Raw genomic sequence first — 17,902 nt, forward strand, 5'->3', positions numbered from 1 at the left:
TTTTAAAAAATGGATATGTTTTACTCATAGTTTCGGTTATCAGTGTTCTTTAGTGTTGAGGTCTTAAATAATTCCTAGACTGTTACTGACATCCTGGGTAAATTAATTGGTGAGAAATTCTGAATAGGTTTATTTATTTGGCACATTGTTTTTTTCTTGATTTAATTACTTATTTACTGAAAAATAAATAGGAAAAATACATATAGTGAAATAGGTTTATTAACTGTAAAATATCTTTATTTTATTCATTATGAATAAGGTCTGTAACAAAGCAGTGTTTGAGTATTTTTACCCTGAAAGAAAAAAATTAGTGTGCTGGACTAATAAAGCTCTGCTCTGCATGCCACCTTTTGCAAAAATAATATTAAAAAAAAAGAAAATATTTGAGTGAATCTCTGGAAGTAATGATAATGTATCAGGCTTAAATACTTGTGCCAGAATTTTGTAGCTCATCCACCACTTAGTTGCTGCTGTAGCATGGAACTGAGGGAACAGATTTCCCCAAACCTCTCTTCAGATGCTGGCAAAATACCTTTTCAGTAGAACCTTGCCAGTGGAGTTAAATATTTGGGATCTGGGGGAATTTTTCCCGTAAATCTGCATTCCCTTGCTCATTTAACGATGACCTCTGAGAGCAGTTGAAGTTCTCTCCTCTTTACCTCTGAGAAGACTGACAGAAAAACAGTGCCCTCTAATGAATGTGGTTGTGTGCCTGGAATCCGCTTCCCATCGCAAGGATGTATTGTTTTGCCTTTTAAAATGCTTTCATTTTTTAAGGGCTTTAAAGTCCAAAATGGAACCTGCCAGCACTGCTGTGGTATGCAGGCATGCATTTGCTATGATTTCAAGCTAAGCTTTCAAAAAAAAAAGAAGCCCAAGGACTCAGTGTTCTTAAATCGGTATTGTCTGCTTGCTGACTTTTACTTACAATAGGTGAGTGTTGTGTTCTGCTTCAAAGGCATGTCTCTTTTCAAGACTTAATAGGGATCAAAGGGAAAAGGCTATCAAAAGTACCAGGTGAGGACTTGTTATACTTCTTATACTTCAGTTTTTACAGTGATTGCATTTTGTGTATACATGTACAGTATTGTATGCACAGTCATTAGAAGTAAAAGACCATAAATACTATGCATCAGTGTTTCTGTGTAAGGCAACATAGATGCATATTGCAGCAAAAGGTGAAACAGTTCAAAAATTATTTTGAACTACAAATGAAACTGATCTTAGTTTGAGGAATTTAAAACTTATTTTTTCTTAGGAGTGACAAGGAACCAAGATGCGATCAAAAATTTAAACAAATTGTAAAGCAGGTCTTGAAGAATATCTTTCTTCTGTATATAGGAAATATTGTATGGTTTTTTGGTATTAAACAGATATTAAGTTTATGAGTCTTAAACACTGAGGTTTCTTAGAAATCAGACATTTAAATTACAGTCTGTCTGGTGATAGCAAGACCAATGGCTATGAGTTCTTCTTTAGTTTCTCCAATAAGCTAAGCAGCCTATCTTTTTAATTCTAATACCATCTAATACTCCCTTCAAGATATGTTTGTTTAACTAGGTCAAAATGCACTTTGGAAATACAATACTTATTTTGCCAACATTGCACTTATATCAGTGGTATGTTTAAAATCTCACTGGAGCTACAAGGATAGCAGATATCAACTTTGCTTGTATTTTGAGATAAAGAGTTTGTCTTTGACAAGCTCCTAAATGTGCGTGATGCTGAAGTCTCCTCATACAGTTCTAAAACATTTCCGTTCTAACACTAGTTTAATAAAGCAGAATTGCTCCTAATGTTATATTAATGTAATTATACACACATTTTTTTTCTGTAGATACATGAAATATGTTTGTAGACAAGATCTTACCCTTAGTTCAGATGTATTTCCATACGTATGTTCTGAAAACTAAGCATTAATCAAACTTTTCTTCCTTTCATATTATATTGTTGTCAAATCTTAATACCGTCAATGGTATTTATGTTACCTTGTGTTACTGTGAAATAGTAGAAATTTTTTAAATCCATCAGATTTTTAGGAGCAAATCAGCATGTGGCATGTGGATCTAGGTGCTGAAGACAGCTTAGGGTCAAAGGATTGTTCCTTGGAAAGAAATAGCCAGTGAAGAGCTATGTTTGGAAATTAAAGGAGGGGTGGTGCTGGGGAGAAAACCTGGCTCTTTTGTTGCAGTGTATGTTCAGTTGTCAGTAAAGCATAACCCCATGAAGCCTATAAATTTGGGGGTTTGACAGGGTACAGGCTATATGCATTCTGTAAATTGCTTCAAGAATTCACGTTTACGTGTTTACTTTCAGCATTCAGGAACAATAGTTTCAGCACTGCAAGAACAATAGGAAGCTTTGGTGTAATTTACAGTGGTCTTAGGAGAAAATAACTGTAAGAGATAACTGTGTTATATGAGAGTAGCAGTGGATTTGAACAGGAAAAGAAGCAATGATCTTACAGTGTTCAGAAGTAAATGTGCTACATAGGCAGGCACACCCTTCGGGCTTGCATTGAAGAGCTAAGTTGGTGAGAAAAAAAGAGAAGATGAATAAATATGTCCAAGTAAAAAACACACAAAGATTTGGAGTTAAGAGGTATGAAATGCAAACTTCTGAGACAAAGCTGAAGCTTGCTGAGGAATGATGCTTAGGGATTTTCTTGCTAAAGTTTCAGTTCAAAAGACATTGAGAAATCAGAATGGAAGAGGAAACTTGGAGCTAAGATGTTGAACATGGCAAACAAGATTACTTTGAAAAAAGCAGCAGCATATGGTTATGCTGAGCTAGAGAAAGGATGGACTAGTTTGAGATTACTTCTATGCTTTAAGCTGTAACAACCTCAGTAGTAGTAATCAGATCAGAAGAGTGGAGAAAACATAAGTAGGAGGTAGGTTAAAGTGAGGTTTTGGTCTAAGTATAACTCAGCTCACAGTCCTTTCAGGATGCACAGTAGACTGGCCAACAGGCTGAGCACTGGGCTTGGATGCTGGGATGCATTTATATCACAATGTGTTTTTAAAATACCGGAATTGTGCCGTGTTAGTCAAGTATTGTCAGGTAATTTTCTGAAATGAAGTTTAGCTTGTTCATTAAATGATGTACAACTGAAGTGTTTGGTTTTAGTGATCAATTTGCCATTTTGTTTCATTGCAGTCAGAAATTGGATTTGGAAAAATGGAAACCTATATCAAGTTAGAAAAGCTTGGAGAGGTATGTATAGCTTTCTTTTGGAATGATGACAATGTCCTATGTAAAATATTGTGTAAGTTTAACTGATATTTTCCATATCCCTGAAAATACCCATTGAATTTACTTTTTCAGTAAACACGGCATATTCAACATGTGTAACAATGTCACACTACACAAATGTTTATGCATAAATAATAAGCAAAAAAATAAAAAGGCAGGAAAACTGTCAGAGCTGGGGAAGAGCAAGACTCGATTAGTAAATATGCTGTGACCTTCTTTTGTTGGCTGGCTCTTTTTCAATCATTCTGTTGATGGTAATGCTGTGTTTTTTGATGATAACACTTAGTCTGGTGTCCTCTTGCCATGACTTAGGTGTTGGAACATTCACGATGGATTAGAGACCAGTGCTTGCAAGGTGCAGGCAATTTCTCTGTGCATGTTCTGGTAAAGAAGCCTGCATGCCTGAGCTGGGCAGCCAGCCAGGTGCTGCCAAGGGAAGTACGTAACACTTGGAGGGGGAAGCAGCTTTCCCCCTCCAGTCAGCCTCTGACTTCCAGAGAGACAGTTTAATTCAGGAGGGGTCAAGTGTCATTCCTGCCCAGTTTGATTGAGGTTGACCAGGGGGATCAAAAATGGAAAAGGAGCACTGAAATAGGATGCAGTAAACATTGAAGAAGGAAGCAGGGCTGGTCAGCATCTCTGCTGTGAATATTGCAGTCAGTCCTTCATTTAAAACGTTTTAATTTCCTGTTACTAAATCTGAGCCTGCCTGATGCAGCTTGAAGCCTATTCCTGTTGTCCTTCACTTGTTACCTGGGAGAAAAGGCTGATGCCCACTTGGGTGTAACCTTTTTCCAGGCATTTGTAGAGAGCAGTAAGATCCCCTGGAACTTCCTTTTGTTCAGGCTAAACGCCCCCAGCTCCCTCAGCTTCTCCTCAAAGGACTTGTGCTCCAGACCCTTCACCAGCCGCATTACCCTTCCTTGGACACTCCAGACCCTCAATGTCCTTCTTGCAGTGAGGGGCCCAGAACTGGGCACAGGATTCGTTCGAGGTGTCACCTCACAAGTACTGAGCACGACCACTTCCCTGGCCCTCCTGGCCACACTGCTGTTGACCCAGGCCAGGGTGCCGTTGGGTTTTTTGGTCACCAGGGCACACGCTGGCTCATGTTCAGCTGCTGTCAGCCAGCAGCCCCAGATCTTTTTCTTCACATCATCTTCCCAGTCACTTCCCGAATCCCATAGCACTGCATGGGGTTGTTGTGACCCAAATGCAGAACCTGGTGCTCAGTCTTGTTAAACCTCATAAAATTGTATTCAGCCCATGGATCCAACCTGTCCAGATCCTCTGCAGAGTCTTACAGTACTGTAGTGATCTAGGGCAGTTTCCGTACCTTTGTTGTGTTTTCGTGGCATTTGCAGGGATTAGTTTTGCCTACTGTTTTGTCAGAATTTTTTCTTAATTTAATGTGCCTCTAGAGTTTTGTATTTCTTGCTGTCTAAAAATACACGATGAAGACAAGAAGCTATCCAAAGGAGTTACATATTTTCTTTGAGTTTGTGGAAGAGTATGTCTGCAGCCTTTGGAAACATAACTGCAGCATAGTGTAGAGATACCCAAGCTAGGTATCTGTTGTCAGAGCCTTTCAGGAGTGTAAATGATCCCAGCAGTGAACTTAGTGGACTTAATGCTACCTGATCTGACTTCTTTGGTAGCTCTGTGGTATTTAGGTTTCCATGCAATTTTCAGAGCTGTTGGGCATATACATCCCTTGTGGCTTCTGTGAGTTCAGTCCTGTGCTTAAAAGAATACTTCTGTACTTTTACATATGTCAAAAGAATATAATGTAAAAACTATTCATATCCAAAATGAAATCTATTAGATCCTCGGACAGAAGTTAATATTTTCTTATTTAACTAATTTTTTGATAATGGAACAACTTGTAAAAATTCTTTTTCCATTTTATAGGGTACTTATGCCACAGTTTATAAGGGAAGAAGTAAATTGACAGAAAATCTGGTAGCTCTAAAAGAAATCCGCCTGGAACACGAAGAGGGAGCACCATGCACAGCCATAAGAGAAGGTGGTGACTTTCTTTTCTTAGTTCTTAGAATTTCAGATACTTCTGGATTTCTTTTTGACCAAAGCACCATCAGTACTTGGAAATACATAGGCTACATGGGACATTAATGAAATTGCTATTAGTATTGTTGAGGAAAATTATAGTCCAGATATATTCAGAGTTTTGTTTTAAATTTATTTACTTGATTGTGATCTCAGATTTGATTGTGATTGTGATCTCAAATGCAGTATTATAAGTGGATGATTAAATACTAAATTAGACTGCTGTTAGTAGCTTTCAGGAACTCAGAATACATTTTACAGAATTACTTCTGTCTGAAATACATAGTTTAAGAAATACAAGCTTGTTACTCAAGTGTGTGTTTGTTGTTTTGATTAAATAACTTTTTTATTAATGTGATCTATATGAGTTTTATGTTCTTAAAAATAGCTTTTTAATTAAAAAATCCCAGATAGCTCATATGGATGATCTTAAGTAGAAATTGCATTTATTCCTCATGTGTTTTGCACTTATTTTGTTATTCCTGTTCTCTCTTGCAGTGTCATTATTAAAAGATCTGAAACATGCAAATATTGTTACGTTACATGATATTGTGCATACAGACAAGTCTTTGACTCTTGTTTTTGAATACCTGGTAAGTGCTTAAACAATTAGTGAGCTTTACATTTCTAAGAAACAGAAACACAAAAAAAAATTTGTGCTCTTTATTAAAATACTAGGACTGTTTGAGTATTCTCCTGTGTTTACAGTCGTTCAGCTAAAAATGAGAACAGTGTATTCAGTTCTTAAATGGCTGTAAATTAGTAAATATTGTTGTGATAATTTTAGAGTTTTATTAATAGCAGATAGTGGTGGTCTGCCTGATCAAACTATCTACTTGTCCAAAATCATTACCTGTATAAAATGGTAATCACACTATTGTTCCAATGATATTTTTCTGTTGTGACATAGACTATCAATGAAATTGGAGAATTCTATAAAATACTGTGGCTCACATAGATGGAGGAGATGGCAATGGCAGATAATGTTGCCTGAGACAGTACAGCTTGCTGGCAAAAGGTTATTTCTATCCTCTGGAAAACCATAGGTATTTGTGTCCAGGCTTTTGGGGGTTTTATCATTTAATATCTTCTGCAGAAATCTCTTTTTTGAATGACTAATTTCAGTTCCAGCAATAACTAATATTTATGTGATTTGTTGCACACAATTTTACTGAACCTGATGATGGTGTTTTGATAGGACAAGGACCTGAAGCAGTACATGGATGACTGTGGTAACATCATGAGTATGCACAATGTAAAGGTGAGTGTTTTAGTGACAGTAGCCACCTTCCAGTTTTGTCCGAAGAAATTCAGAGAACTTTATAATCAGGAGTTAGACGGTTTAGTCTCTTTAAAAATAAAATAAAGAGCATAACTTGCTTTTTGGCCTGACTTAGCTACATTTGACATCAGATGTTTTCTTTCTTTTAAGTGTTTAAAACATTGAAAAAAGGAGATTATGTAATTTTGTGTATTTTCATTCTCTTTAAAGCTACATGTCTAAAATTTTAAAATTCCTAAGAAATAATACATTCGTACCTTCGTTGACTTCTTGTCCTTCCATTATTTATACTCATTTCCTAAGTCTGTAGTTTGATATATCCTCAGATTTATATATGGACACTGAGGAAAATGTGGCCTCAATCATGAATGTGGTTTTGAGTGCCACTGCCCACCACACAAGTAAGAAATCAAAAGTATGTATTTAAGAATGAGTAATTTTCATCTTTCCATTAGGAAGAAAATGGAAATAAAATTTTCCATAGGGCCTAATTTGATTTTTCTTCTAGTTATGGTTGTGGCCAGGTCAAGTGACTTAATGTCCAATCTGGCCTGCTGAAACTAAGTCAGGGTCAGGTGTTATTTCTCTTGTAAAAAGCAGGCTTTTCTTTGGAAAACTGGCAGAGCTCTTAGTGCTCTTTAATACTTAGGGCTTTACCAGCTTCCAAACAGAGTACAGTACTGTCCTGAAATGCGTGAAGTGATTTGGCACACAGATATTGATTACTGTTTGGTGAGCTTTTCCTTTCATTCTGTTATCACATTACTGTAAGTATGTCCAGGGTAAGACATCTGCCCATAACCTGCTCTGTTGCTTCCTCTGAGAGTCTGCAAAGGGAAATTCTTTCATTTGTTTCTACTTCAGAGAAACAACCAAAAATCATAATTATACTTGTGTTTTTAATTATCTGCAAATTAATAAGCAGTGCTTTAAGCTTAAAAAAATAAGGGAAAGCTGTAAGTGTGAATCTGACTCTTATAAGTGCAGTTAGCAAGCAAGCCAGAATCTGCTTGTGGTAATCTGAGCTAAGCAGAGGAATTTTTTTCCTTGTTTGCCTATGGTTTAAGCTACGCTCAGGGAGCAAATTTATATGGTCAGTACTTTTGGCACTGGGAAACCAGAACAGCTGCTTAACTCTGGTAGCTGTAGGTGCTTACCTTCTAATAACTGTGAGGGTTTGAGTCATCATTAATATTTGAGAGACCTCCCTGACATCACTTCCTCACACTCCTCAGCTAATTTTAGGTTTTTATGTTTTGACAAAAAGAAGGTATGTGTGATCTCTGCAGGTATTAGTGTTTTAACCAAAATTTTGAGCGAATACATGGTGTCCTGTGCATTTTCAAAAGTATCCCTGCCAACTGTGTTGAAGTTTCACAATTTCTGTAGAGTAATCTGCTTTGCATTCTTGACTAATCCTTGCAGTCCCAGTGTACGTTAGGGAGGGCCATTTACTTCTATTGAAGTCATGCTAATAAACTTGGGACTGACTACCCCTGCAACAGTATGAGCCCGAGTAGATGGAACAAGACTTGTTGCTTCTCATTCTGCTCTGCAGAAAGGAAAGCAAAGAGAAAGAAATGAATCCCAATTCCTGTTTTTCTAGCACAGATGAATCCCGTGTCAGCACACTGAGAGCAGATGGATGCAACTACACCTGCTTTGTATTTGTCCAGTTTATGAAAAAGAGTTTGGTAGTGTCACTCGGTGCAAAAATAAATTGGTGTATTAGAATATGGTCATATAAAACCATGATGAATTTGTCACATGATGAATTTGTCACATTGCTTTCTGTAATGCTTCATATCTTTTCCATGTACATTTGATTACCTATGCTGACTGAGTACTGCTGTGTGGTAAATGCCAGCAATAGATACCCGAAAGTCCCATGTTTGAGATCTTTATACATACAGAAACTGCAAAGTATTAGTTCTTATTGCAGTGATACATTAAATTTGCTTGGCTGCCTACTGCTAAACCTTTCTTTGCCCTATACTACTTATATATCTGTATATGTGCATCATTGATATGCATGACTGAAGTTGTTTGCTTGGCTTGCTGTTCCAAAGGATTCAAATAAACCTGTGTGTGTCAAGGTGAGGGGATGAATGTAAATACCAGAGGCAGTTGGCCTGCTTAAATAATCCTCATTTACCCATTTCTCCATCTTCCCTAAGCTTGTGAATCTACATGTGTTTTTCCAGTAGCGTGCCAAGACATTCTTTACGTAGTTCAGCACTGTTGGATGGAAACGCTGCTGAGCTGCATTTCCAGAAGGGGCTCTGTGGCCAAAGGCAACTGGAGTATATAGTCAGAGACAGTTATCTTTAAAGACATTAGTGTGGGGAAGAGCAGTGGTAAATGCTTACTTTAAAAATAAACAGCCCTGTGTTTCTCTTCAGTTAAACAGAGCAAATTACTCTGAAAGTCTTCGTTGTAAAGGATGGTGTTAAGGCAGTGCGTTAGCGTAAAATTATTCTAAATCTTTGAACGATAATGATGATGTCCAGAATTTGCTTGTAAGGAAAGTAACTCGCTTTTCAGAAAAGTAATTTTGTCCTGCTTACTGTACTTAACTCTCCAGTGCCCAACTAGTCATGCAATGTGTAGGACATAATTTTTTGTCTAATTTATATAAATGTTCTCTTTTGTAGCTATTTTTATACCAGATTCTTCGTGGCTTGGCGTACTGTCATAGGAGAAAGGTGTTACATCGAGATTTGAAGCCACAAAATCTACTAATTAATGAGAAAGGAGAACTGAAGCTTGCAGACTTTGGTATGGCCTGAAGTTACTCTGTAATAACTATTCTTTTCTCTCAGCAAAGGAAAATAACTTTTCCTTAAAAGGAGAAACGAATACATTGGGTCTGTAGTGAATTTGGGTGTTCTCAAATGGAAAATGAAAGTCAGCCTTTTACAGGGCATAAGTAATCAGTGTAATACCTCTATAGGTAACACTGGCACTCCACTTGCAATTTGAAAGTAGTCTTACTACCTTCAGTAGTAGTAGCTTCCTGTGAAATTGATACTTAGTTAAATCCTTAAGGTGGAGCTCACCTTGCTTCTCCTAACACTCTGTAGTCACTTTAAAGCAGGGTAACCATGACAAGAGAGAGGAAGGTTTTGTTCATGTGCTAAATTGTCAAGTGTTGCGCTATCACTGATACACCAAATGCCTTGGGATTTACAGTAGAGTAGGGCATCCACATTTCCCTGTTACTTTCTGTGCCTGGAAGATCCTTTGAAAGTTGTTGTCTGTGCCTCTGATTTTACCCCTTCTGTGTGAATGATGGTTGCTCAGAAGATTGCATCTAACATGAGAGACCTGAATTTTATTGAAGATATTGCTGACAAATTGACAGTGTTAGGATGGAAAAGCCCTGCTGATCCAACACTGATTTGGTCTGTTTCCACCATTTAGTTAATGGTTTGTTGCCTTCTGCCTTTTACAATGTAATTTTCAAGAGACAGTGCAGAAGGTTTTCGCAGCAGGGAGGTGTTATATCAGTCTAATGCTATTTCATGAAATTTAAAGGATTAGTCCAGGTTTTGATCTATTTACCTTTCTTCTGTGCTTAAAAATGCTGACCGTGAGATTGCCATAAATACTAAAAGACAATCAAAATCTCTTTATTAGGGTCTTAAATAACATTAAGAGATGGCAAGTATAATAGTGATGGTATTTAGCAAATATAATAGGGTCCTAAAAATAGTTTGTCAATTTCGTACATAAAGGATTTTAGCAAGCTGTACATGACTCTTCGTTTCCCTTTTTATCAAGGATTGGCAAGAGCGAAGTCTGTTCCTACAAAGACATATTCCAATGAAGTTGTCACATTATGGTACAGACCACCTGATGTTCTTCTTGGATCTTCAGAGTATTCAACTCAAATTGACATGTGGTTTGTATAGCTTTGTCTAGTTCAAAGTTTTGTTTTGAGTCAAGTTGAAAAAATGTCAGCTTGGCTGTTAAATAGTAACATTCAAATACACAGCTTTTGAGTTTTTGTATTTAGGAAAAAAAGCAACTCTGTTTCTCCTAATGACAAGCTAACATGGTATTTTACTGTGAACTAATAAAATTGATTAACTCAGCATCTGAAGGAAAAGGATATAATATAGCTATGACACAGGTTTTGTTTAGTCTTTGACAGCACTTTTGTTCCTACAAATATTTCTAAATATTTTAATAATAGTGTGTGGCTAACAAGCAATAATTTGTTTTAATTGAAGAGAAATCCTGGAAGCCTTTACAAGCTGAAATTAAAAGATTATTTCTGCTTTATCTTTTCCTCTGTCTGTATAAAGGGGCGTCGGATGCATTTTTTTTGAAATGGCATCAGGAAGGCCTCTTTTTCCTGGTTCAACTGTTGAAGATGAACTGCACCTAATTTTCAGACTTCTTGGTAAATGGATATTTTCAGTAATGTTAACGCACCATATTTGTATGAGAACTGTGGATCTTTATCTTGGAACAGTATTACATATTTCATTATAATCAAGGTTATAAAAAATTATTCAGCTGACTGTACAGCTGAGTTTGTACAACAGAGGGCATATTGAATGTTTTTTTCCCTTTCTCCTTTAAATTACAGGATTAAATGCTTTTTTATGTCAAAGTTGTTTGTTTACATTTTTTAAGTTGAATTTGTTGCTGCTTCTAAATGCAGGAACTCCATGTCAAGAAACATGGCCAGGCATTTCTTCCAGTGATGAATTTAGAAACTACAACTTTCCTAAGTATAAACCACAACCTCTCATCAACCATGCACCAAGGTACTTCGTGTTTTATTAATAGAAAATATGCATCCCCGTGGCTTTGCATATTCCTAAGTGGGAATGCATTTCCAAGTACAATCTGCCACTGAAAGGTGTAAAACTATTCATCAGTTGTGTTATTGTGGGCAGATGATAATGCAAAGCAGAACCTGGTACTATGTGATTACTTTCTCTAGTATCATTCTTGGTACTACAGCTCCTTAATGACCTGTGGAACGATAAACTCCAATTAATAATGTCTCCATAGCAAGAGAATTGACACACCATTTTCTAAAGAACACAAATTCTCTTCTGGTTATATACTAGACCCAGGTCATTTGTTAAAATGGTTTCCTTGAGCAGTTTCTTGTAATCATTTTAAAACCATAAAGAGGAAGATGAAGGGTCTGTGCAGTTATTATAAATAAAATTAATAAAAAAGACATTCGTTGTCTACCTTGAAGAAGATCTAACATTGTATCCCTCTAGTAAATGAGTAGTATTAATCTTAAAATAAATAATTTTAAATATTCAAATAAATGATCCAGGTCAACCTAGTAAATGACAATCCAAACTAAGGATTTGTGTGTCTCCAGTGTTTTCCAAATAGTCTTGTTCTGAGATATTAGGACTCATATGTATTCACATTAACATGAATTCATATTGTTTAGGTGAACGCATTTCCATGTTTAGATATAATTTTCAGGCTTGATATAATTTAATTAAGTCAGTTCCTCTGCAGTTTTACTTCTGTAAATACAATTCAATAACTGTTTTAATTTTTAAAAATATCTTTATTTTTAGGCTAGACACGGAAGGAATTGAATTGATAGCGAAGTTCCTTCAAGTAAGATGTGTTTTGTGGCTTTCTTTTATAAAAGCACAAGTTTCGAGTTCTAATATATTACATGCAAAACGTATTAGAAGCCAAAGTATTTAGTTCTGTCTCAAAATGGAATGTGCAGCTGAGTCTGTAGTGGATGACGGATGTGAGAAGAAGTCTGTAGTGTGAGAAATAATTGATGCTTGCTTTTTTTCCCCCAGAACTAATTTCTTCTCTTACTACCTTTCATAAAAATAGAATTATTCTGTGTTAGCCCTGAAAACAGTAAATCTCTTGTGAAATACGGTATTAAACTAGAACTTTTAAAGACAAGTGCTAAATTTCTTTAATGATTAACTGAGCTTAGTACTAGAGAAGGAGTTACTAAGGTGTAATATTACTCTTTGATGCTGCAACTGTATTCAAAAGCTGAAGTGGTATGTAGGTTTAATCTTTGAATCTGTATTAAAAATGAGCTGGAAGCAAGATGGAAGGCCAACTCCTGCATCTTTGAGTAGATGCAGCACTGTAACTTATTGTGTGCAGCTTTTTAAACATCTGCATCCTTGCCTAGAATTGCACAGAAGCCAAGCAGGAGGTACCTAGTCATTGTACCATCTATAAATAAAGATTAGGTGTAATTTTGACTTGTATCCATTTACCGAAGTTATTTTTACTGTTTTAGCAATCTTGTTATGTGTTGACAGTACTGATTTTGATAAACCGTTAGATAGTCATGTGTGAAATGAAAGTAATGGAAAAAAATTGTCCTAGTGAATTATAGGAAATGTTGAGCAGACAGAACTCTTTCTCCCTTTGATGAAATCACTTGATGCCAAGAGATTTTTAATGGAAACCAACACACTTGTATGCTTTTATATTAATAGTATGAATCAAAGAAGAGAATTTCAGCAGAAGAGGCCATGAAACATGCATACTTCAGAAGTCTTGGAACAAGAATACACACTCTGCCTGAAAGTAAGAGGAGTAGTAAAGTAGCAGAGTATTGTTAAGATAGTGCATTAAAGCTAAGTACATTGTGTAAGGAAAAACCCTCTGATGTATTAAAGAAGTCTGATATCTAGTGACTTAAATATTTGTGAATTGGGATTTTTTTTAAATCTAAACTATATAATTAAGAATATAATTCTGGTCAGTAAAACATAGTTTTACATTTGTAATATGAATTAATTTCTTTGTTACATTCCAGGTGTTTCAATATTCAGTCTAAAAGAGATTCAATTGCAAAAAGACCCTGGCTTTCGAAATTCCACTTACCCAGAGACCGGTATGGAAAGCTTTATATTTTCTAATGCTTGCTAAAAGAATGCTGTGCCAGAGGCATTTGGAATTGAAAAATGCTTTGTTAAATTGGTTTGTGTGAATCTACTGAGAAAAAAAAATCCGGAATGATTTACTGAGATTCCTGTAGAGACACATAAGCTAAGTGCACAGAAAGATGTGTTTTACTAGGGATGGGCAGGGACTGTGCAGGTAAGAACATTTTGGAGTTTCAAACCGGTACTGTATGGGGGTTAGAGGTGGCAAAGTGAAAAACCAATGCAGTGAGTGCAGTTAAAAGAATGCTGATGCTGATTGAAGCACAAGGGGTGTCACCTTGAAGAAGGATGAAGATCTGGATAATAACTTAATACTGCGTTGTGCAAATGCTTCAGTTTCTTACCATGGTCCGTGTTGTGTTGCAGGACATGGGAAGAACAGAAGGCAGAGCATGCTTTTCTAAAGGGGGCAGTGCAGAGTCAAGCCCAAGCCTATCCTGTTGATCAAGGACTCGGATCCAAAGGCAGTGCTTTCTGTTGGTGGACTTGGAATCGCAGTTTGTCTACACTGTCCTCTTAACAGTGGAGTCTTTTTATTTCCAACCTGCAAATTATGTTTTTATATTTGTTGTCACAGTGTGACAATTTTTTGTACAGTTGGTTTTAAGGTCTCCTCTGCCACTAGAGCCAGTAGGTTACAGCTGTTGATGTAACTGTAGCTGCAATTTTTGTGCAGGACTGAGAAACACAGTGCATTATTTATTGCGGAATCATTGCTGCTAAATAACTACTGTCTGTATAGTTAACACAACAGTTCCATGCCTGAAGAAGTTGCAATGGCTTTATAATATGTGAATGCATCTGTTTCTCTTGATAAAATGTTCTACTGCTGCGGGGGTTTTTTTTGTATTTCTTAAACTGCAGTGTTTCCTGGAATGTAAGCATAGCTTTGCTTGGCTATAGGTGAGCCATCTTTAATGCTCTAAGTTCTTGGCACTTAATTCCTTATTTAACATTGGAAGTATGTGTTGAAATAGTTGAAAAATTATAATGCATATTATGTTTTTGAAAAGCACATGGTGTGAAGGTTGATTCAAACAAGTGAAAAGTAACTTTAATTTGCTCTCAGATCCTATGTTAGTTATTGATAAATTGGAGCATGGAGGCTGGACGTTTTGTCAGGCTTACTCTAGCATAACATATTTGAACATCGTTGTGCATATGGAGCCTGCAGAAACAATAACTTTTTTACCTTGTTTTTAACTTGGAAATACAAATAGTAAAAGGACAATTCATATATGTTGGATCCCTGGCTTACTTTTCATTACAGAGGAACAGGACAACTAATTACACAAATATGGGAATAATGTCACACTTTTCCCACTTTGTTCCTCTCCCATTTCTGCATTATTCACTTGAAATCAACTGGAAAGATGCAAGTTTGTACTTGAGAAGATCTCACTATGCTACAGAGCTTTTACAATGGGAACTTAGAGAGTTTTTCAGATCTTAGATGTTACCTGTTTTCCAGAGATAGTAAACATATTACTACTATGCTTATGCATCTCAGTGAGTATCATAAGTACACCCTTGGTGATGGTTACAGTATTTTTAAGCATTTGTGTTCACCTTTATGAACCTATTTGTTTAGTGCATCTTAAAGAGACTGTAAATCTTTATTGGTATATTTTGAAATGGTCATGTAAATCTTTGGCTGGTATATCATGAAAATAGTCATAGGTAACTTAATTTTTCCTGACATTCACTGTAAAACGTTCAGGGGTCCTACCATTTCTGTTCAGGAAATCTTGTAGTTTATTGTTATTTAACAGTATTAAGTGAATTTTTGTATATTTCATTTTAACTTTATTTGTGAATAGTGATTGTGGCATGTTTGGGGGTGTTTTATTAATATTTCATTGATACTAGTAAATTTGAATTGGGATTTTTTTTTTAAATTTTATTTTCTGGAAGAGAGAAATTCATGTGTAACGGTGACTATTGGACCACTACTGCTTTTCAGCATTTGTAAACCGGTTTTACGTTACATCTTGTAGACCTAACAAACTGCTGTTATTTCTAACTGACCGACCTGTATTAATATTGTACTTTTGAAAGTATAAATATTATGTGGAATTCTTTGGTTTTGTTTTGAAATTTATAATAACAAAAGCCCTGTGTTGTTAAAAATACAGACTAAGTGAACTTGCGGTTCTTGGGGCATTGTTGGCAGCGTTTAGCAAGGTCTGTGTGTTGTGGGAGCCCCCAGGGTTACCTTTGGCTGCTCCTTTAGTTCCTTCAGTGCAGAGGCAGTGGCAGTGGGAGTGACGTGGCTCATCCGTGGCTGAGGTTGCTCAGGACCTTCTCAGTAGCATGGTCCAGTCTCCCTGCTGGTGAGCCAGCCCTGCGTGTCACACGGCCTGGGAGCGTCACGTGAGGCTCAGACGCGGGTTGGGCTCCCCTGATCCCAGTGCAAGCGCTACGGGTGTGGCAGAGGCACATTTAGCACTGATGAAAAACCTTGTCCTGAAATAGTTGTTATATATATTTTTATAGTTGCTATGGATCTGATCTAGATTTTATACCGATGAACTTTGTAGGAAATACGTTGTAGATGTGACGGTGTTGAAGAAAGAGGTGTCAGAAAAACATCTTTTTTTACAGAAGTAGTGAAGATAGACGGAATGTTCACTGTGGATAAATGTGGGATTTAGCATTTCTAGAACAGTAGTACTTCATAGGTCATAAAAGAAAAAGTAATAATGTGACACTAATGAGTAAAGGACTTAAAGGTTTACCTGGTAAAACGAAGTGCATTAATAAACTTAGAAAGGGATCAGCCGCAGCTAACAAAAGGATGTTCCATTTTAAGTAGGAATTCAGTTTTTTTTGTTACAGATGAAAAGATCTTCCTTAAAATTAAAGCAGTCTGTTTATAAAGAAATTTTTTCTAAGGACCTACAAGTGAATCTGTGTTCTTCATTAGGAGGTAGCTTTAAAGAACATATTTAAGAAACTTGGCATCTGTTGTCAAGCCAGTCTGGGGCTTTTTTAAATTGTCTGTTACTGAAGTTCCTGCATGAGCAGAGACAGTTCTGTGGCAGTTGCCTGTTTGGGGCAGTAGTCAGCCAGTCTGAAGTTGCTGGGCATCTCCGACATTTTTTCTTTGGAATTCTGTGCTCTGCCTCCCATCTGGCAGAGTCAGGTACTACGGACTTGGTTTCACTGTCCCCAGAAAACAAAGAAGTGTTGGCCTTTTTGGGAGAAGACCACAGGAGTGTCAAAAACCAAGCAGAGAGTCGCTAAAAATGGATGACTTTTAAATGTTTGGTGTGACCACCTTTGCTTGATGATGAGTGATCAGTTAATGAGAAATGGCCTGCATGTCATGGCTGATTGTAGATAGTTATCTTTAGGAGATAACTGGTGTGTCCCACCTAGCCCAGGGTAGGGCTGGCAAGGTGTGGGTGTAGGTGTATGTCAGAGTCAGGTGGGCTGGAAGCCAGGACAGAGGCAGGTGCTGGTGATGTGGTTGCATTCACATGCAGGTGAAGGTTGAAGCGGAGAGAGGGTGTGTGGAGGATGGGAATTGACAGGATAGGGTGGAAGATGGAAGGGGCAAACCAACAGCTCAGCAATGCTCTAGTGGAACGTGCTTCTCAACATGGCTGTGTTATTTTTGTGCTGCTTTACCACAGCATTAAGTAGCCAGAGTGTATCCCTGAACTGGGCAATAAAAGTTAAAATAAACAATTATTAAAGAATCAACATACTTTGTATTTGCAAATCATTTGAAAAACTGCAAGGTAGCATTCTTTGGGCTGCTTGCTTGTTGTTTGTGCATGAGTTTTTCAGTATAATAAAGGTTCATTGTTTCTGTTCTGCAATGTTAAAATGCTAGGTTAAAAATACATTCTGTTATTGAGGACAAAATATATGAAAGGTATGTTGTAAATAGCCACAGGCTAAGTATCATAAACCCAGGAGATACTCGGAATTAAGGTCAGACTTCAAAGAAATCCAAACAAATCAGGGTATGGAAATACAAAGCTACAGCACATGATGACACTGTAGAGAAATCAGAACTTACCTTGTCTGTGACATGATCATTTTGTTTGATGAGCAGAGTTGAAGTAATTCATGCACCTTGTTAGCACATTTCAGAAATTTTGCCTTTAAAACAAATGTAACATCTCTATGAAATGCCTGAATTTTGGGAAGGAACTTGAATGCAGTTCGGGGGTTTTTACATTTTCAGAGATCGGTCTGTTAAAGATTTAATGCTGTCATTTGGCTTTTGTGTACATCCGTGTATGTCACCAGTATCCGATACCAATTTAGGAGACTGGCAAGATAGCAAGTACACTTATGAAACATAAAGGAAGTAGGTAGCAGTTGGAACATTGTAGGTAAGCTCTGACTATACAGGTGGGAT

General features: G+C 36.9%; 1 protein-coding gene across 4 annotated transcripts in view; it reads left to right on the plus strand.

Moving 5' to 3' along the window:
• Nucleotides 1–17,902, plus strand: part of CDK17 (cyclin dependent kinase 17) — a 92,967-nt gene that overhangs the window by 74,053 nt on the left and 1,012 nt on the right. For 3 of the 4 annotated variants that reach the window (XM_068191680.1, XM_068191683.1, XM_068191681.1), the window contains 12 exons: nt 3,160–3,216; nt 5,167–5,281; nt 5,821–5,915; nt 6,521–6,583; nt 9,259–9,382; nt 10,388–10,508; nt 10,915–11,012; nt 11,277–11,382; nt 12,169–12,211; nt 13,075–13,165; nt 13,398–13,475; nt 13,894–17,235. In XM_068191680.1, coding sequence (XP_068047781.1) covers nt 3,160–3,216; nt 5,167–5,281; nt 5,821–5,915; nt 6,521–6,583; nt 9,259–9,382; nt 10,388–10,508; nt 10,915–11,012; nt 11,277–11,382; nt 12,169–12,211; nt 13,075–13,165; nt 13,398–13,475; nt 13,894–13,931 — 1,029 coding nt within the window. In that variant the 3' untranslated portion in view covers nt 13,932–17,235. Of the gene's footprint in view, nt 1–3,159; nt 3,217–5,166; nt 5,282–5,820; nt 5,916–6,520; nt 6,584–9,258; nt 9,383–10,387; nt 10,509–10,914; nt 11,013–11,276; nt 11,383–12,168; nt 12,212–13,074; nt 13,166–13,397; nt 13,476–13,893; nt 17,236–17,902 lie in introns of those variants that run through there. The other variant, XM_068191682.1, reaches the window with a different exon arrangement.

This window comes from Anomalospiza imberbis, chromosome 5 (genome assembly GCF_031753505.1).
Source record: "Anomalospiza imberbis isolate Cuckoo-Finch-1a 21T00152 chromosome 5, ASM3175350v1, whole genome shotgun sequence".
NCBI lineage: Eukaryota > Metazoa > Chordata > Aves > Passeriformes > Viduidae > Anomalospiza > Anomalospiza imberbis.